Below are 20,848 nucleotides of genomic sequence, written 5' to 3'. Positions count from 1 at the left end.
GCTGAAAGAGATATACTGACACTGGATTAAGTTGCGCTGGATCCACCTGCCTGATTGGTCAAAGCCTCTTGCCAAAACATGGAAGAGTCATATTAATAGCAATTGTAAATATTGTCTAAGTTGTGTAACCTTCTCCAGAAATGGTGCTTTTAAATCAATTAATTTACTATTAACTATGGCTTCCATAGGTAAAAGAAAATAGAATAGTTTCATAATTATGATCACAATTGAGTCCAAAATTTCAGAAACAGTAACATCATGGAATCATGAAGCCTTCAGGAACCTGATACTTCATTTGGGCTGGAGACAACAGCATATAGGAGAAGAACTTGGACTGAAGAATTCATTAGTCTAAGACTCTCAAGTGTTCAGCCGTAAGAGATACTTGACAGGTTTGGTTCAAAGGAAGGAAACACCAAGACATTGTCTCGTTTTCCTTCAACCTGTTTTCCAGGAACGGCCATATATAGTAAGTCTTTGGAATGAAATCAACACTGGATTTCTGTTTGCAAACTAAGCTGGGATGGTAAATTTTGGTGGATAAATCCCAGAAAAGGAACAAGAAATGTAGGCAGATCTGCTTGTTCTAAACATCTCACTTTTATAGATTGGCTTTCACTACTGTTCCATTTCCCCCACATAAACACTTTGTGCATGCTGTAAGAACAAAAGAAGCCACGGGAACTTTGGGAACTTGATAAGGGAATTCTCTTCCCCATTCTCACTCCAGGTCCATTTTTTGAGTTTAAGATTTATATATTTAATAAATAAAACAAGCCAATCAATAGAAGCTGTTGTGAGATGTTGAAAATGGTAGTTGGTAAAATTAGATGGTGGTACTGTTTGATTACAAGCCTTACTTGTTAGTTGGTAGAGATTCCAAATTTATAGATTTAAGTGTTGATTTTACTCTGACCATGAATACAATATCCTCTTGTATATTGACATCACTGCTTTTATTTAATTTTAACTGTTTCTAGTTTTTGCTTGTTTTTATTGTGGTTGGATCATACTCTGGGGATGTTATTATTTTTTCTTTGATTTAAATTAGTAAATTTATTTTTTTTCAATTGATAGTATATTGGGTATAGTAGCCATCACATAAAAATGGATGCACATTACTGTTTAGGAAATTATAATTATTAGATACTACCAAAGCATTTAGGCAGCATTTGAAGCATCCTAAAAACCATTTTAAATGATTTTAAAGTAATGTTTTAAGTAATTTAAAATAGCTGATTCACTCTTGTCCAACTGCTTGTTTTCTCTGCCCAGGCAGCTCCCGGTCCACCTAATAATTAAACTTGGGTGCTAATCATTACCTGCTATATCACTGTGACTAAGGTCCATGTAACTTGGAAGCAAATACCCAAACTGGAATTATTGAGTTTCGCTCAAGAGTATTATTAGAAACAAAGAGTTTGTAGTTTCAGGACATCATTGCAGAATTGACAGAGACCTCACCCCAACCCATTTCCAAAGGAGCCAAAATCTTGAGGTAGGCAGTTACCTAGCTGATGAAACCAGTCTGGGCCAGGTCTGGTGGGTAGACTTAACAGAGAAGACATCGTGGTACAACCAACCCATGATCCAATCCACAGGGGCAGTTGTAAGTGACCCTTCACAAAGTAGCTTCTGCTTGGCTTCTCCTATGCTGATCTGTCCCAGGTGGGCTTCCTGGATGGTGATTGGAAACTATCTTCTAATTTTTTCAACGACCTGAACCAATATTTTCAGGGCCATTGTGATAAACAAAAATGGCAGTAGCCTTCTGTGGGGTGCCCCTGACCTTGCTGCTGCCCAAGAGCCTCAAATGCAGGTTCCCACCTCTACAATCACACCAGTGATCCACTGAGAGCAGTTATAATGCATTTCTTAAGGGAATTCCCTACTTTAACCTATTTAGCTTCATGGCTGCCAGATCCTTCAAGATATAGGTTTCAGAGCAGACTTCAAGTTACAGGTTTGAGAACAGAGCATGCGAGAGACAGAACTCTGCCTCATAGGTCAAGAGAGGAGGCAAATTGTGAGAACTATCCTATAACAACCTCAAATGAGGGAATCCCGTTCAGTTTAACTTGGCACAGCTCTCCAGCCCAGCAGAATATAGAATCTCAGCCATAAATCTATCCCTTCACTTGGAATTCGAAGCATCTCTTCTTAAAGAAGACTTGAGCACTGTAGATTTAAGCTGCCTACGATGCAAAGGTTGACACTCAAAATTGTGGAAGCCAAAGTTTAAATTAGAAGATCCTTTTGTTTGCATTCACACAAGCCTTACCATTTTAACCACCTCCTTAAAAAAAACTTTTTCTTGATTATATTACGGTAGGCTGTGATGGGCTGATGCAAACTGAGCATTTAAACAAGTAATGAAATATTTCACTATTGCAAACCCAGCAAATGGAAAGTAGGCAGGATCTTTTCTGCTGAGGTTATGGAACATCTTCCTAAGGGATGTCCACTTGGCTTAGTAGGTTCTGGAAGGAGATGACTCTTTTAAAAATCTCCCTTTGGGGGTGCACCATTATACTGATGCTAGGTTTCTGCCAATTGAGATGGGCAACACATAGAGTTAATAAATAAATAAAAATAAAAGAACTGCTGCTGTTGCTTTTAGCATTCTACAACTTTGTTTTTCCATGTGCTGTAAGGATAACATTGTCACTTTGGGGTATATATCCTTAATGAAATGGTTAACATTTCTGGCAGGTAGAAGTGTGCATTCAGGGGAAATTCAGAACAGAAGGCAAGTAATCCTATATCTAATCTAAAAAAGAAGCGCAGAGGACTTTCTCCTCTGAAAAGCTCTATGGAAAGCAGCAAAAGCCGTGCAGGTTTTTTCAGCAGGTCCCATTCAATTGGTGGCAGCCTGTGGAGGAGAAATTACCTCAGCAGAAGACTGCATGAACCCAGAAGCATTTCACCTGGACTTTGTGCCACACAAAGCACCTTTGTCAGCCTAGTCTCCCTTGCCCTTTGTCCCTGTCTCTCAAGAATTTTCTTATGACTAGGGTGTGTAGCAGTAGTCCCAATGTGCAAGAAGTTATTAAAACTTACTCTGTTCCAGTGGTTCCACATTAAATCTACAGTACCTTTAAGAAGAAAAGGCTGCATGGTATTTAGATACTGTAAATATTTCTCTGGCAGGAAAAAAGCTACTTTATCTCGAATACATAGTGCATGATCTTGGATTTTCAATTGAGAGTTAATGCATAACCCCATGGTGTATCCAGCCTGTGTTTTCCCTGCCCATTTGCTAGGTTGAAGAAATTACACATGGCCTGACTTAGAAAAGCAGACTTTCCTGTGACCTCTGAAAAGAAAGAAACAGAAACAAAGACCACACTGTATGTCCAAAAGAGAAGCCAAAAGAAAAAAAAAGTTGCAGTTTATGTTAAACCTTTACAAAATAATACAATAAATGATTCAATAAATAGAAAAAAATTACAAAATTACAGGATTTTTTTTTTTAATACAGGAAAACAAAGAAATAACCTCCCCCCACCCCTTTTCAACTAACTGACTAGCTGGCTCCAAAGTGGAGCTGTGCAACACACCAACATCTCCACCAACACTAAGGACTGAGAGGTGCCGAGCACAGGACGCAGCCCCACGCGCACAGAAAGGAGAGCCGCCTGGACCCCTTGCCTCTTCATATAAGATATATATATAGAGAGAGATATATATATATTAACTTTTTAAACATAATCTTGTCTTCACAATAATCTAATTAGTAGCATGAGTTTGTTGTGGTTTGTTCCTGAGTAGGTTTTATCCAGCAGAAAACAAGTGGGATTTTGGAGCAGGATGTTTGTGGAAGTACGGAGCACCCTGCTAGTGGCCACTTAGAACTCTACTACCACCACCACCACCACTCCACGGGGTACATCAGTCATTTGTGAAGAGGCAGGCCAACTGCATTGGCAGCCCAACCAGTTACCTAAAGCAGCAACATTGCAAGGGTACCAATAGGCAGATAACAATCCAAAAGATGCATCCAAAAGATCCTCAGCACTTCCAAGGAATATGGAAGATGCACTTCTTGGATTGCCTGGTAGAGTTACTAGAGTGGCAAAATGTCTCGTGTCCCATTGTCTTGGCCCAAAAGAAGGGAGAGGTTTTGAGGTATGAACTGCCTATCTACTAGCAACTCCGGAGGAACTGGTTGCTGGAGAAGACAGAATAGGAATCCTTCAGTTGTAGGAGTCTGAGGGGCATTAACTGGAAACAAAGCTAAAGAGGGACAGCTACAGAATAGGACACTAGCCCCTTTGAATGTCCTGGGTCCCCCTCCCCCCAGTGCAAGCCAGGGTCTGGAGCCAGTCTGTGACCCCTGAGCACAGTTGAGAGAAAGCTGAAATACTGACAGATTTGTGAGAGGAACGAACAGTGTTCAGGAGACATGTCTGGCATAATTTGGGAGAGTGGAATGGTTTCTGTCTGTACAGTCAAAACAAAAGTGAGTGACTGAGTCACTCGTCTGCCATTATGCGATATTAACATGACGGTTTGGAGGAAGGGGAGGAATGTAATGTGCAACTGAGTCCATGCTGAAGACTGGGTGCTCTTCTGGTCTCATCCAAAGCTACCTTCCATGAAAAACAAGGAAAGTCCCTGGCTGAGGACATCTAGTCTATCTACCTCCTTCGTAGAATCCAACCAGATGAATCTTAGAACGTATCCCATTTGTGCGAACAAATATTAACTCGGCTGCTGATTCTTCCAGCAGGAAATAATGTCAGCTCACTAGTCTTGTCTGAGGAATTCTTAGACATGAGGGATTTGGTACCAGCTGCTCGAATGCTAGGGATGCAAAAAGGCAATGGGGCCTTAGGTAACATCCCAGTTCTGTAAAGATATTCTAGGCTCCCAGCTTCTTCTATACAAGCAGAGGTTGTTCCTTCAGGTGCACAGAGGTGTGGGACCATAGAGAAAAGAGAGAGAATAGAGAAAGCTTTTGGAATTTTAACTAGAAAACAGGAGGTATGATCCTACCTATCTCCCTCTAACTTGCACACCTAAGTCAGACCTCCGCCATTACTGCATTTGAAATATAAGATCAGAACAGCAGCTGTGAAATTTCACGGGTTTTTCATGCCCACCATCTGCAAGACCATACTAAGTCCAGAGCCTTCAACCAAGGTGGGGAATTACTCCTACCATCCTACAAGTTAATACTGAAATCGGCAATCTTATAACAAGTTCAGGCTCAGATCCTTCCTGCATTACTGACAGGGCCAGTGAAAGAACTAGAGAGACCTTTTCACAAGAGTCTGTGCCCAGCACCAGAGATGCAGGCCCACCCTCCCTCACTTCTGAGGCTCCTGCCTGAAGCCCAGCCCCATCTGCTCAGGTCTTCATCTGGGGATGGGAGGAGAATGCTCATAGATAAAGAGTTCCTGAATGTAGGCAGCAAACTCAGGCTCTGCCTGGCCACAGATTCAGATTTTCCTTGTGCCCCAAGGAAAACTGATCTTTCTGCCCCCCCCCTCCAAGCCAGAGTGCTTCTGATCAAGGGGGAGAAATGTCCCTCTGATTGCTCCCCCTTAGTCAAAGCATGTTTTCCCAAAATACCCCCTAGCCAAAGCGTTCCCGTACAAGCAACATAAGTTTCTTCTTGCCCTTGTAAGTTTGTTTGAGATTGTCAAGGAACTGGCTAAAGCGTAGGTGCCCTTCGTGGGCCATCAGGAAGGTCTCACGGGCTTTTCCCAAGAACTCAATGAATTCACCATAGTGCCGTGGACTGATGTGGGTGAGGCGGGAATGGGTGGTGCTGATGTAAGCAGCCATGGCGGCCTCCAGCAGCTGGCAGAGGGGGGCCTTGTCCATGGCAAAGAGCTTCCCGCCAGTACCTGTGCTGCCTGCCCCACGGCGCCCTCCGCCCATTGAAGCAAGACCTGGGGGAGGAAGGCTCCAACGGTGCAAGATGTCAGAGAGCATGGGGGCACACTGCACACTCTTGATGACAAGTGGGACAATGGCGGCCAACTCGTTCTTCCCCAGGGACTGGCTAAGGGAGCAGGCCCACAGGACATCGTTGAGTGCTGGGTGGGTGTCCTGGTTGAAAGCAATGTTGAGGTGTGAGAAGGCCAGAGTAGCTAGCTTGTAGGCACGAACGGGCAGCCCACGGTGCTCCATATACCGGGCTATGGTGAACAGGTGGGAGTGGCCCATGCCAGCTGAGGCTGCAGAATCTAGCACAATTTGGTAGGCTGCCTCGAAGGCTGCATGGTTCTTCTCACATAGTGTCAGGGCTGGCAAGGCACAGTTTTGTGGGTCCTTCATGGCACACTGCAGCGCCAGTGTCCGGGCACAACTGCACAGCTCATCCCGTTGCCCAGTACTCAGGCTCAGCCTCAGCAGCGTGGCATGTGTGGTCCCGGTCACTGCCACAATAGTTGTAGCCTCGATAGGTGTGAAGAGTGTGTACCAATTCTGCATAATATTCATCAGGGCCTGAACTCCTAAAAGCAGGGAAAGTGGGGGGAAACCTGGGATTAGCCACAAAATCATCAAGTACTCACATTCCAAAGGGAAAACCCAAAACCAGCATGGGACTTACGTGGAGGTAAGCAGAAAAAAAGCCAGACCCATCCTAAATTCTGGGAAACCTCAGAACAATCTAGAAGAGGAGCATATACCCAGTAGTCCCTTTTACTCACCTATCTCAGTGGCACAGCTGACCAACCAGCGCACCATTTCCCTACGACGCCAGGTCATGGTGTTGAGCGTCATGCGCATCACCTAGGGGAGAAGCGGTGGAAAGCGGTAAAGTGATAAAGAAAAAACAAAACGTGCAATCCATTCTGCGCTGGGTCCAAGCAGTTTGCTGCTTCTGCAACCCAGCATCTGTGTCCATGGGTGGCCCTCAGGTAAAACAACTTCCTCAACATTTCTCAACCTTGCAGTTTGTAGATATGTGGACTTCATTCCCAGAATTCCCCAGCCAGCTTGCTGGAGGCGGGGGGGGGCTGATACCGGGAGCTGAACTCTACGTATCTTCAAGCTGCCAAGATTGAAAAGCACTGCTCTAAGGTGCAGTCTGGAAGGAGAAGTGGATGAATAAATAGCTATTGCCTGGTAAGAAATGGCATGTCTGCTCCCAAGAGAAAGACATGCTAAAACGCTGTGCTTCATCTGAATGCCAAGCAAGTACATGAACAAATAAGAACTGGAAATTCCCAGGAAAAACACAGCAAAAAGCAAACTACCAGGGATTTATTTCACTAACCATTATTTATCATAAGGCAGAAGCCAGAATCCATTAAGAACAAAAACTTTAAGAGGCACAGAGTTAACGCACCTCAAAATTCTCATTTATTTCAAAAAGGCATGAACAGAAAAACTTGCTAGAAGATTGTACCCTAGTTTATTGTATGTGTTTGGGAGGGTGATATATTGTTATAGGAAATGGAATCTATTACAGAACCGTGTCAGATCAAAAATGGTTCTAACAAAAGAGCGCCTGTCTAGTTTTTTTGTTACACATCCTCTATTGCAGTTTTTCCCAAATGTGTACCCCAGATGTTTTGGTCTATCATCTTCCTCAGACAACAGCAAAGTAGCCCTAAGGAACCCCTCCCAAAGAATCAGAGGCCCAGATGTACCCTCACCTGCAGGCCAAGCTCCAGGGAGATATTAAGTAAGGTGGTGTCTGGAGGGGTGTTGGCTGGTGTGGCAGTCTTGCAGGCATCTTGGGCCAGTTTGAACAGCAAGGCTGGTGAATGAATATTCTGCTGGATGGAGCCCAGGACCATGCGCAGCCAGTTGGGGTCACCTGCGGGGAGTCATAATAAAAGTCCACAGTATGAGACGCCTGCCTTGGAGCTGAAGACTGGCCCCAATCTTCCAACTGGCTATTCTGAGGAACAAGGCCTTTCTGCTTTCAGAAGGGAAGATGTTATGAGCCCCCAGACCCCTGACTTCTGCTCTCCTCCAGCACTGGATCTACCTTTAGCAGCTGTAAGCATAGCTGAGGCGAGCTCGCACTGTCGAGTCTCTAGGTGACCAAGGGTAAACCAGCGGGGGAAGCGATTGGCCATCATGGAGTCCAGGGGATTCTGGTGCAGGATGTCATTGGCTGGTAACACTGTCTCCAATACAGGAAGCCTGTGGAGAATGGGATGGAGACAAGTTAGGCTGTCACTATCTAGAAAACAACCATCAGATGGAATGAGCAGGCTCCAGAAAGGGAAGATTAGCTCCAAGCAGATCCATGGACAAAATAGTTAATGAGAAGGGAATGGGAATCAGACCCAGGATATAGCCCCACAGAAGAAATTCTTTGCCAGGCAAGTGTGACTTTTAGGACTTTGATCTGCAACATTAAGAAGCTGGAAATAGCAATCTGGAGGAGGAAGGCATACAGTGGGGGAAGGCCTAACGAAGTGGTAAATATGCAGCAAGAAAAACAGAGAAAAAGAAAGCCCAGCAAAAGGGGAGGAGGGGATGTGAGTACCTCATGGCTCTCAATGCCAAACGGTAAGCCAACTCAGGATCATAGGGCAGCATGGCAGTGAAGAGGTAACGGGCAAAAGTATGCATGGGAACGCTCTCTCGGAACACCACCTCACCAAATCCACTGAAAGGCCCTCCTAGGAGGAACAGATATGTAGATAATGAACAGCGACTGTACTACAACCCAACCCAAAGCATTCAACCAGATGCCTACGCCATAGGAGAACAGGAATTTGTCACGGTGAGGAGTAGTTCCAAAAAGCAGATGATGAGCCTGTTGACAGTGGTTGTGACCCACTGATATTCCCAGTCCTTCTGTGAATACGCCCATCCCCACAGAAAAAGCAGCCCAGAAGCCCATTCATGCAGAAGGTTCTTGGAGAAGCCAACTTGTCCTCAATTACCAAACTCTTCTTTCTGCCAGCTTTTCAGAATCTGGCCCTGGCCCACTGACATCAATTATATCTTCCTGCAGTAACCAGGTCCAGGTTTAGGCCTGCAGACAGAAGTTTACTACGAGCACACAGCTTGCCGTTTTAACACTAAGCCAAAGCAAGATGGCTTAGACTCTGCTCTTATTGCATACAGGGAGCAGGAACATGCTGCCTCTAGTGACCCAGGCGCTATTTGTGTGTCCATTTCAGAACATTCTCAAGTTGTCTGCAAAAGGAACACACCTCTGGAAACTTATTTACTGAGTCATTTTATTCAATTCCTTTGAAAAAGAAGGAACTCTTTTTTCCCCCCCAGTGCCTCCTTTCCTGCCTTTAGAGGCAAGGCATTTCATCTCCAGAATATATGAGCAACAGGGTCTCGGCCTACTTCACTAACCATCCAGCAACAAGGCCGCTTGCTTGCGGAGCACAGGAACCAGCCGCTCGTCCAGCTCCATCTCATCTAGAAGTCCAATTAATTGCTCCTCGCTGCGCACCACCTTGTCCTGGGCATAAAGGCCCTCTGGCATGGACCGCTGCTGCCCCAGCCCCAGCAGGGCCACCTCCAAGGCCAGCATATAATACGACTCGCCAGGACTCGAGGGCACTGGGATGTGCTGATAGAGGGCCTTCTTGGGCTCTGCTGGAGAATCTGGAGGGGGATAACAGAGAGGACACTTGAAGAGAGGACAGGAAACAAATAGCAATAGATCCACAGTTTCCCTTACATGTGGACATCCTCTTCTCTGGAACCCAAACTTACTCAAGTGAGAAGCTCCTGCACAGATGCAGCTTAATATGCACAATGACACTTTCCCATACAACAATCACCCTTCCGCACTCTAGCAACCATTTTCCATGAGCGAAAGCAGTCCTTAATAAGAAAACCATTGTTGTCTCTGGAAATGCAGCTATAGTCTAGGACTGTGATACAATCAGAGCACAGCTCTAGGAAAGAATTGGCTATTTCAACCCCACACTTTGTCTCCTTGTTCCCCCCACAATACCTGGAAACAGGACGAGCCCCTCATCATCCATTCGACAGGCCTCCAGAAAGGTCCGACAGAGACAACCAATGGGGTCCAGAGGGTGCCCAACCCATCCTTCCAAATTGGTAATGCTTGTTGTGCCTTTGTGCAGGAGCTCTGAGGAGGAAAAAAGGGGGAAATGATTCTTCAGAAGTCAATCCACATGCTGTGACTTCACCAACCCCAGTTCTGGCATCTGAAAACAATTCTCTACGCTGGAAAGCCAATGGGGGAAAAAAACCCCACAAATGCATCCATGATCACTAGAGGAATATGAAACTAAAGTAGAAAAACCCATCACCCGTCACTCTGAACTACTAGGAGCCACTCTTTCTTCCCAGTGTTTAAAGAACTCATGCCCATACAACCCCGGTGCTCTCCTTTGAAGCCTGACCTTGGAATGAGATACCCACATGTGCCCAAGGATGGCTCTAGGATTCCCCAGGCTCCTGGGGCTTTTATCCAAAAACCTTTTCCCCTGGAGATGCTGTTAAACTGACCTCCCTACCCACCCACCCATCTCTTTGCCTGCCGGTCTTGCCTTTCTTCTGCTGCTTGTAGCTGTCCAGCTGATGACGTCGCTGCAAGCGCATGGCGTTGACAACGGCCACTGCCAGGCGCAAGGCCTCGCGGGGGTACCCGTGGGAGCGCAAGGCATCAACCCGTGCGCAGGCCATGGGAAAGGCATCGCCCAGCCAGAGTGGATGGCCTTGGGGATCAAAGCCCAGCTTGTCACCCCCGGTCTTCAAAGAGACACCGTAGCAGTCACTGCTCAAGATCTTCTGCAGGTGGCAGTCCCCCCAGCGAAGCTCAGCAGCCTTGATAGCACGCCCAAAGACTGTCTGTCGAGCAGCGGCTGCCAGGGAAGAAACCAGTCACAGCAGAGGTTGGAATACCTTCATTCATTGACCCAGTGTTCAAATACATGTATGTAAAATAATATAAAATAAAAATAAGCAATTTACTGTACATGGAAACAAAAAATAAAATAAAAAATACACAAACATGCACACACACAAAAACAAGTAAGTAAAAGTATAATTAATAGATATACATATTTTAATAAGTGCATGAATATAATAAATAATAAAAAATAAATGTTATTGTTAATTAAATTTATGTGCTGCCCACCCCACTGTCAAGCAACTCTTATTAAATAAGAAATAAGTAAGTCAAATTTTTATTAAAATGTATATGCCACCCGACTCTCATTAACTCTGGGTGGTTGTATAATTACAACTATATTCCAAGTTCATCTGATTTCATAAACCTTTGAAAAGAAAAAACTAAAACTCAATTTTCAATATTAAAAAAAATATATGGAATCTTGCCCTCAGAAAAACATTAGTTTTTTTATTCCTCTTTCTTCAAGTTTACTGATTAGATAACAACTGTATAACATTCTACGTACATGAAGAATCCGAGCAACATTCTTATAAGGTAGGCCACTGCAAACTTCATCTCCCTATTACCGATAATGGCCCTGACTGAGCAACCCATTGAGTGTGTTGGAGCTGGTGTTGAAGGCTTAGGAACTCTAGTGTGAGCTTCCTACCTGGGCTGCGATTTAGATTAGATGACAAACTGCTGTTGGTTCCAACACTGTCGCAGGAGTAGTTACCCTCCTCCAATGGACAAATGTCCAGTTTATTCCACTTCTTAAGAAGCTGTAGCCAAACTGCCCGCTCTTCCAGCTTACAATGTGGGCTCAGAACCACACATACCCACAATGCACCTAAGACATAAAGAGGAAGTAACATATAACAAGGTAAGCAGAAGCACAAAGTCAAATGCAGAGCCAAGGTTACTTTCTGAAGTCTACTGAAATAACAGTGGTGTGAAAACTCAGATCATTGATAGCCAATTTCTGGGAGTGGGGGAAAGCCCATTCAGGAACTCCAGCATGGAAGAAAAGCATACATGCAAGAAGTAGCATACTATTTAGTAAACAAGTTGCAGCAGGGCTCAGAAGACTGGTCATCAGAACAAAGATGCAAAAAGCTAACAAAAAAGAGAGAACAGTGTGGTGTAATGGTTAAGCTATTGGATTAGGACAGGCAAATTTAGTTCAGGTCCACCTGTGGATCTAATGGCTCAATGGATGACTCCTGCCACTCTCACTCGGCCCAGCCTGTCTTATAGAATTGTTATGGGGTAAATAGGAAGAAGGAGAATTATATTATACCACCTTTAATTCCTGGAGGAAAAGCAAATATAAATCTCTCTCTCTCTCTCTCTCTCTCTCTCTCTCTCTCTCTCTCTCTCTCTCTCTCTCTCTCTCTGTGTGTGTGTGTGTGTGTGTGTGTGTGTGTGTGTGTGTACACACTTTCTTTCTCTAAATAAAGACAAGTTAGAATTCAGCCTCTTGGATAGGGCAAAATTCTGTCCACGGAATGGTGGCTTAGAACTAGTGCAGCTATGAAATGACATGCTTTTTCTTCTCCATCCCACATAATGATATAGAAAAATAGGCTTTGGGTTTCATGACATAAGACCCACTGGAATAGAATTTTGTTTTTAAAAATATGGCTATAAAGCTTCCATTTTACTATGGACTAGTTTTTAACACTTGATAAGACAACCATTAATAATCGTGTGATGAAAACCATCACCCTCATGTTACTGCTCCTGAAGGTTATCCAATTTGACATTTGTCTCCAGTTTTCTTGTCTGGTAAGGCAATTTCTCAGGTCAAGAGCTTAAGTGTCATACAATCATTCCCTGAAACTTTCCTACAAATGTAAAATTAAGGGGAAAAAATTATTCCCAGTGAGTGACTGAAGGAAGAAGTAGGATTTTTTCCAACTGGAAAGCTTAAATGGATTGTAGAATTAATCAATAATGTTCTTTAAAAAAAAGAACAAGAAAAGAAAAACATGTGGTATCAGGTGAATTAAACATCATCTATTTAGAGCAGTGGTTCTCAACCTGTATGTCGGGACCCCATTTGGGGTCAAACGACCATTTCACGGGGGTCTCCAAACAACACAGTCCACCATTTTTTTCCCCTTTTCCTTAGCTGTGCTACTCCCTTTTATTCTATTGGCTTTTGAAAGCCAATAGAATAGTCTCTCTTGAATAGAGTCTAATTCTATTGGCTTTCAAAAGCCAATAGGAATTGTCCAGGCTGTCTCTGCCCTGCTGAGCCCACCAAAAGTCCCATTCTGCAAATGGTGCTGCACCAGTTGAGTAGTCCTCAACTTACGACCGGTTGAGTAGTCCTCGACTTACGACTGGTTGGGGGTTGCGGCATTAAAAAGGTTGAGAACCACTGATTTAGAGGCAACAAGCTTTTTTTGTTTTCAGGCTCTGGACTTGTATTTGCAAACTTCACCTGAGAACTTGCATTTTAAAACAAAAATCTCAAGTCTGTATCAGCTTACCGAATTCACCTAATGTCATGAAAAGCCTTGGTCATCCTCTCTTTTGGGCAAGCCCTTCACTTACCAAGTTCATCCCAGAGTTGCCGGCACTTGTCAGTCATGCCTGCTCCCTGCTGCCGCCAGAGTGCCAGGCGTGGATCCTGCAGAAACTGCTCTGTCATCAGGATGAGCATCCGTGCCCCATTGGAATCCCGCATTCGTAGCATTTCCCGTACCTGGGGAAAGACAGAAGTGACAATTGTAGAGGAGAGGGACACCCCACCTCCCAAAAAACCCTAACCAAACTTTGCGGTCTATCGAAACAGCAAACCAATTTCCCCTACTTTGCTGCCTTCCAGATGTGAAGTTCCTAGCATCTCCAGAGAACAGTAATGTCGCCAAAGGTGACAGGAATTATAATCTGACACATCTGGAGGAAGCACATTGGAAAAGGTCACCATAAAGTCATGATGAAACACTGTGGAAATCTCACCTTCCATCTACAAATGGAGCTTGACTTCTCCATTCTGATTGCACTGATGGTAAGATACTTTAGTATTTAAAAAAACTTACATTTTAAACCACCTAGTAATATGCATATGGACAACTTTCAGATTATTTCCTAGTGCAGGCTGCCTTTTCATTCCAAGTCTACAAGCACCTTCAACCCAGCGTCTACAGGCAGCCCTACCATAGCTCAAACATGGAAGAGAGATTTCCCCATCACCCTTAAAAGATAAAGCCCCAATTTACACAAATTATTTCTAGGGGAAATATTTTCCTCCTGACAGGATGGTTGTTATCTCCACAATGAGACACAAAGATCCTTGTTTCATGGTAGCAGAAAAGAAAAGTGACATAGCTCCACTAATAGAAGCGTGATGGGCTGGGCAACAAATGAATGTCCGTTTTTACCTTATTGAACATGGACTGAAGCTGCTTGCTTGCTCCATAATAACCCCCATTGGACAGTAGCTGCTTCACTTGTTCTTGGATCTGCTCCTCATCCAAGTGCCAACAGTTTGCATCTTCAATGCCAGCACCAGCTGTGGGATCTGGAGCACCTGGGAGGAGATGGCCAAACATTAGATGCTATATACTACTAATCTTCTAATGCTCCCTAACTCTGAAGGCATTGTATTTTTGTAGAAATTAACTAGGTCTAACTTTCTGCTTAGATATTACACACAGCAAGTATTTTCAAAATGATTCAGAAGAACTGCTTCAGGTATCTGTTATTCATTAAGTACACATTTTTCAGGCATCTATGGAAAAGTGACAAAAAGATGCTACTGTTTCACGGAATCAATTTGTTAAGATTAAGGCAGCAGCATGGTTTTTATATATGCCTGAAAAAGGACAAGTTCTAATAAATGACAAAAAGGTATTTTGTTCACATGAGTTCTTATGAACATATATTACTATTCCATAATAATAATGGATGGTTATTATGCCTCTACAGAGAAGGGGAGGCATAGTAATCTATCTTTAAATTTTCATTATTAAGAGAAGATATTTGCAATACCAGTACATGATTATCTCAAAGGACAGTTATATAAATTTTAAGAAGTTTATTAAGGGTGAAATGGAATCAATCAAAGATACACAACCTGTACGTAAAATTTGCTTATCATAAAAAGCTGGAACTTCTAAAAGCTCTAAGAGGGAATGATAAGAGCTACTGGAGTCAGTTTGGTTTAGTGGTTAAGGCACCAGACTAGAAACCAGGAGACTGTGAATTCTAATCCCACCTTAAACATGAAAGCCATCTAGGTGACTTTAGGCCAGTCACTCACTCTCAGCCCAATCCCCTCACAGGACTCTTGAGGGAAAAATAGGAGGGGGAAGGAATAGCATTATATATTTGCTACCTTGAGTTATTTATAAAAACAATAAAGGTGGAATATTAATAAATAAGTGAAGCCATATAAGAAGCTATCTGCATACCTTTTTTGAAGGACATCTGATTAATGACCTGAGGGTATTAGAATGTGATGGCATGCTGATTTTATATCTTACTATTCTACTAATGGTAGTATGGTATTGTTATACAATGAAAGATTTGTTTCTGTTTGTAATTAAGACACTTTACCCATTTGTTTATTGCTTCCGCAACCTGGTGCCCTCCCAGTATACTGACACATTCTGGAATTTCCAGCTGGCTCTGGCTAGGATTGATTGGAATTACGAATGAAACTTGGGGCTTTTTTTCAGTTGTCAATTAGGAAGCCTGGCAATCAGTTCTCGGTTTCCTCCTCTGTTTTTTCATGTAGTCTGATAAAACAGGGCTGGGGACACGTAACCAAGGCTGGCTGCTAGAGCCCCAACCTACAGCCATTCCCTGCCTCTCCCCAGGATCCAAGGCCAGCCCAACTTCATACCATGCACTCGGTTGATCTCAGAGCCCAGCAGCAGAATCTCATCAGCCAGCCTTTGAGCTGTCGGCAGCACTTCAGTGTGGTGGGCGCTGATCAGGTACTGCACAAACTTCTGTAGCTGATCCCGGTTCATTTGGGACAAGGTCTCCGAGATAGGCAGGCGCAGCTCCACCTGGTGGGCATGCCGGATGCGATGCAGGGACAGAGCCACCACGTGAGCACAATAGAAGATGTCTCGGTTGTCACAGGCACAGCTAACCGATGTGATTTTGCAGCGGTCAAAACTGATGGAGACATGATAACTGTGCTCTGGCTCACTGGGGCCGGGCGGTTCTGTCACAATGCCACTCAGGTGGAAACCTGTGCATTCAAGAAGGAAGATAAACACCAACAGTGAGTCTACAGCTTTGGAGCAAAAGTCCAAACAAATCTAGAAGACTGACATGAAAGAACAGTAGGCATAATTAGTTTTACCCGTAAAGTGGGCATGGACGGATTGGATTCTGAGGTGTAGTTAGGATGTCAAATCTTAGGATCTTGAAGCAATAACACAAAAGCTGACCTAATGCCCATGCTGGGAGAGTCATTCACAGAAGCATTAGCACCAACTCTGCAGTGAACAGAAACTGAAAGACCGACCAGGAATCTGACCCACAAGGGACTCAGACTGCTTTAGAAATAGCTCAATCATAATACAAGTCTTACTGAGACAGTACTGCCAATCCAGCGGGTTATCTGGATAGGAGCGTTAGAGTGAAGAAGATGAAATCGTATCCCTCCTAAACTGGAAGCTTTTTCAAAGCTCCTCTCCAATGTGTCTCCAACCCAGTACTTCTGGAAAGGGTATGGGATAAGAGTCACAGACCGAAATAACAGGGGTGGAGGCAGAGGCTTCAGAATAGGGCCATAGGAGGGGTTGCTGGATTACACTGACCAAGCAGATGAGTCATATGTGATGAAAGTGGGCATCCTCACCAAACCAGTTGGGCACAAGGCCACACCCCCAACTCTGCTGTGTCACTCCAAAGAAAGGATCCTCTGCTACTACTGCCAGCTTGATATGGGTGACTCACATTAACTGCCTGATCTGGACCTACACCCAGGTAAGCCTTGCCCACACCTCTAGGATAAGAGAGTCATTGGCTATATTTGGAATAACTATAAATAGAAAAGGGAACTATCAGAGGTAAAGATGCACCTGAGGTAGTCAAGTGTAACCAACCCCCCTCATGATGGAAATGAAAAACAAAGATCCAAGGCTTTGCAAAATTACTTTCATCCTAGCACAGTCCGGGCATAATTCATTATAATACACCAGACTGGGAGGAAAAAACAAAATCTAGATTGTACTTAAATGTTCCAAATAAGTTGGGGCAGATAGGACAGATCTGAAATATCGGAGATCACTTGTACTGAACTGGTAATTATAGACACAATGGCTAAAATAGATGATCTTGTGCTAAAAATATGTAAATCTTTGATGCAATAACATGACAGGTATTGGGTATCTTCATGTAAAAGATCTTTTGACATTTTACTGCTATTTTAAAATATGTTGTTGTTGTTAATTGCCAAGTCGTGTCCGACCCATCGCGATCCCTTGGACAATGTTCCTCCAGGTGTTCCTGTCCTCTACCATCTTCTGGAGTCCATTTAAGTTCACACCTACTGCTTCAGTGACTCCATCCAGCCATCTCATTCTCTGTCATCCCCTTCTTCTATTGCCCTCAATCTTTCCCAGCATTAGGCCCTTCTCCAGTGAGTCCTTCCTTCTCATTAGGTGGCCAAAGTATTTGAGTTTCAACTTCAGGATCTGGCCTTCTAAAGAGCAGTCGGGGTTGATCTCTTCTAGGACTGACCGGTTTGAACGCCTTGCAGTCCCAAGGGACTCGCAGGAGTCTTCTCCAGCACCATAGTTCAAAGGCCTCAATTCTTTTGCGCTCAGCCTTTCTTATGGTCCAACTTTCACAGCCATACATTGCAACTGGGAAAACCATGGCCTGGACTATACGCACTTTTGTTGGCAGGGTGATGTCTCTGCTTTTTAGTATGCTGTCTAGATTTGCCATAGCTTTCCTCCCCAGGAGCAAGCGTCTTTTAATTTCTTGGCTGCAGTCCCCATCTGAGGTGATCTTTGAGCCCAGAAAAATAAAATCTGTCACTACCTCCATTTCTTCCCCATCTATTTGCCAGGAATTGAGAGGGCCGGATGCCATGATGGTTTTCTTAATGTTGAGTTTCAAGCCAACTTTTGCACTCTCCTTCTTCACCCGCATCAAGAGGCTCTTTAGTTCCTCTTCACTTTCTGCCATTAGAGTGGTATCATCTGCATATCTTAGGTTGTTGATATTTCTCCCGGCAATCTTAATTCCAACTTTTGATTCATCTAGCCCTGCCCTTCTCATGATGTGCTCTGCATATAAGTTTTATATTTTAAAATATAAAGATAGCATATTCCTAAACGATTCTTGCATTTAAACTGCAAAATTATATGCCATTACAATTTCTACTAACCTTATTTGAGTATATGAACCCTAGCATATTTTCTGCTGAATAATACTTTTTTCAAGATGGATATGCTGAGGAATACTCATTTACACCAATAAAAAGTTTGTACATTAGTTTATATTTCCAAATGTATCTCCAAAATATGTCTTGAAATACAATTTCCAACATTCTTAACTAACATACCATTACGTCTATCACATCAGAAAGACATCAGGTCAACATGAATAAAAAACAACTTAAAGTAGCAACGCAGAAGCTGCATAGTACAGTACAAGAAAAGTCCAGCTGAAGATATATATCCCCCAAAGGAGTTCCCAAAGGACCAATCTTGGGGCCATTTGACTAATATTTCATTGATGAAATATAATAAAACCTGGAGAATAAGAAATTATAGGTTTTTATTTTCTTCTGGATTTAGGATAAGGAAGGTGAATGAATGATTTCATCAAGCAGAATGAAAGAAATGGAACGAAATCCACATATTCTGGAAATATCGCATTTTAAATGATTAGTAAAGAACTGGTCATATGAAAATAATAGATGAAGAAAGAACTGAAACTTGCTCAGTCACACAGCGTCATGTAGTTGCAAAGTATGGAGATGTCATTCTTGGTTACCCAAGGTGGAGTGATTTCAGGAAGCTTTGAGAAGCATTCATATTTTTTGTATAGGTTCTCACAAGAGCCCATCAGGAATGCAGTTCTGGTCACCCATTTTCAAAGAAAAAGAATTTCAGCTGAAGCAGATACAAAGAGGAGCCAACTAGTGTACTTAAGACTAAAGAACAATGATTCAAAGAAAGCTGAGACAATGATGATGCAAACAGATAACATAACAAGATAATGCAAAAAAGCATTAACTAAAATGTACGGTAATTAATAAATTTATACCAAAAACTTGGAGTTGTGAACATGAACATAAGATTGAAATACTTATTTCATAAAACTGAATATCACATTTATAAAAATGTTCGGTTTTATGAAATAATTATTTCCACGTTTTGGCCTCCCTTTTATACCTGGCTCTGTCTTTTTAGCTATCATTTTGTACTTCTCTGTATGAGGGATACCAGATTATATAGTTAAAAACAATCAACAAGTAGATGGCACATGACTAAGTCTGCATATCTAACACTGTGACACAGAACTAGAAACAGGAATAGATTTGAAAATTTATAGAGATACATGACTGTTCAATTGCTCATAAAATAGGGCAATATCCATAATGCAGTTCTTATTATTTACTGAGCACATTACTAAAGGAAACAAGATTTTAAGATTTTGTAGTAACTTACTCTGCTGCCAAACAAATAGGAGCTGAGCATTGTAGGTTCACACTAATTAAGAGAGTGATTATATTATTTGGTATAGGAGAAACATATTATAGAGATATTTGGAGAATTATGTATTTTAATTACCAAGAGTACAAACCTTTTAAAGCTTGGTTATATTTTAAAAGGGCGATTAAATCTGCAAATTCAAATTCTTAACAATTGTACCAACAACTAAAAGTCCAAATAATGAGGGTTCCTCTGCCTTAAAAATCGCTGCCCCAAAGTTGCATGGTTTTACTGTTGCTTTTATAGACAATGGAATGTTTAAGACGAAAGGGCATATCCCACTGGCAGTGGGGCCTTTAATAAGATTATATCCAAGTATGAAAAACTGATGCAATAAGCTGTGACAAGAGGCTTATTATCTGAGCTTATACCATATCCACATTGGGGAGGGCAGTTATAAGCCCATGGACTCCTCCATCTCTCTCTCTCTTCTTACAGTTATTCTTTGGGGATGGGGAAGCTACAAATTAATCAAAATAATGGATCTAAAATCAGATTATGTAATTATTTAGTACAAGAATCTGGGACTCTGTCATTTCAATTTTTGTTTCCCGGTGCTTCCCCCAAATAAGACCCTGTCTTATGGGGTGGGATTTTGCCTCCAAAAAGCTAAAGAGGCATTATTTTGGGGGGATGTCTTATTTTTTCCACTGTCTTACCTCGTGGCAGTGGCACCAATGGCCCTGTCCAGCAGGAGCTTGTGTGGCTGCCATTGGCCCACCTCTTCTGCAGCCGCTTGCCAACATTCGCAGGTCTTCAGGTTGAGCACACGTCAACCCGGGGCTCCATTCTCAGCTGCAGAGGCCTTTCCTGAAGGCCTCTGCTGGCAAAACAGAGATCGGGGGCAACACGTGCAAGCATCGATGAGCAGCTGCAGAAGAAGTGGGCTGGCGGCAGCCACATGGGTTCCTGTTGGACAGGGTTGTTGGTGCCGCAGCCATGAGGCAAGGCAGGTGTCAGGGTGTGGGAAGCCTGGCTGCGAGGGCCCTGAGGTAAGCAGGTGCAGGATGTGTGGGGCAGCTCCAACCCCCTCCCCCACCTTCCTTGCCTCACCTTCTGGTGGCAGCACCACGAACAACCAGACGGAATGGGTGGTCAGCCAGCTGCGCAGGTTCTTAAATAGGGCTTATTTTGGGGGTAAGACTTATATTAAGCACACCCCTAAAAATCAAGCTAGGGTTTATTTTCGGGGAGATACGGTATTCATGTTCTAGGATTTCAGTTTAAAAAAAGATATAGTATAATAATTTGAGGAAACATTTTGTGAAATGGTCAAATGTAGAATGGTCTCTGTGAGCTGTGTATATTGTAGATTAAATAAATCTAACTTTCTATAATT

General features: G+C 43.1%; 1 protein-coding gene across 1 annotated transcript in view; it reads right to left on the bottom strand.

Moving 5' to 3' along the window:
- Positions 1–3,373: 3,373 nt before the first annotated feature.
- The window catches only part of ZSWIM4 (zinc finger SWIM-type containing 4), a 32,797-nt gene continuing 15,322 nt past the window's right edge, over positions 3,374–20,848 (bottom strand). The window contains exons 3-14 of the mRNA XM_039368339.1: positions 15,666–16,022; positions 14,200–14,348; positions 13,370–13,520; positions 11,478–11,657; positions 10,464–10,778; positions 9,902–10,039; positions 9,292–9,546; positions 8,462–8,597; positions 7,955–8,112; positions 7,617–7,780; positions 6,666–6,747; positions 3,374–6,467 (exon numbers count right to left, since the gene is read on the bottom strand). Coding sequence (XP_039224273.1) covers positions 5,581–6,467; positions 6,666–6,747; positions 7,617–7,780; positions 7,955–8,112; positions 8,462–8,597; positions 9,292–9,546; positions 9,902–10,039; positions 10,464–10,778; positions 11,478–11,657; positions 13,370–13,520; positions 14,200–14,348; positions 15,666–16,022 — 2,972 coding nt within the window. The 3' untranslated portion in view covers positions 3,374–5,580. The remainder of the gene's footprint in view (positions 6,468–6,665; positions 6,748–7,616; positions 7,781–7,954; positions 8,113–8,461; positions 8,598–9,291; positions 9,547–9,901; positions 10,040–10,463; positions 10,779–11,477; positions 11,658–13,369; positions 13,521–14,199; positions 14,349–15,665; positions 16,023–20,848) is intronic.

Source organism: Crotalus tigris, unplaced genomic scaffold (genome assembly GCF_016545835.1).
Source record: "Crotalus tigris isolate CLP2741 ecotype Arizona unplaced genomic scaffold, ASM1654583v1 scf7180000020745.601501, whole genome shotgun sequence".
In the NCBI taxonomy this organism is placed as follows: Eukaryota; Metazoa; Chordata; class Lepidosauria; order Squamata; family Viperidae; genus Crotalus; species Crotalus tigris.
Note: the sequence above shows the minus strand (reverse complement) of the source record. Positions and strands in the feature narration are given on the sequence as shown.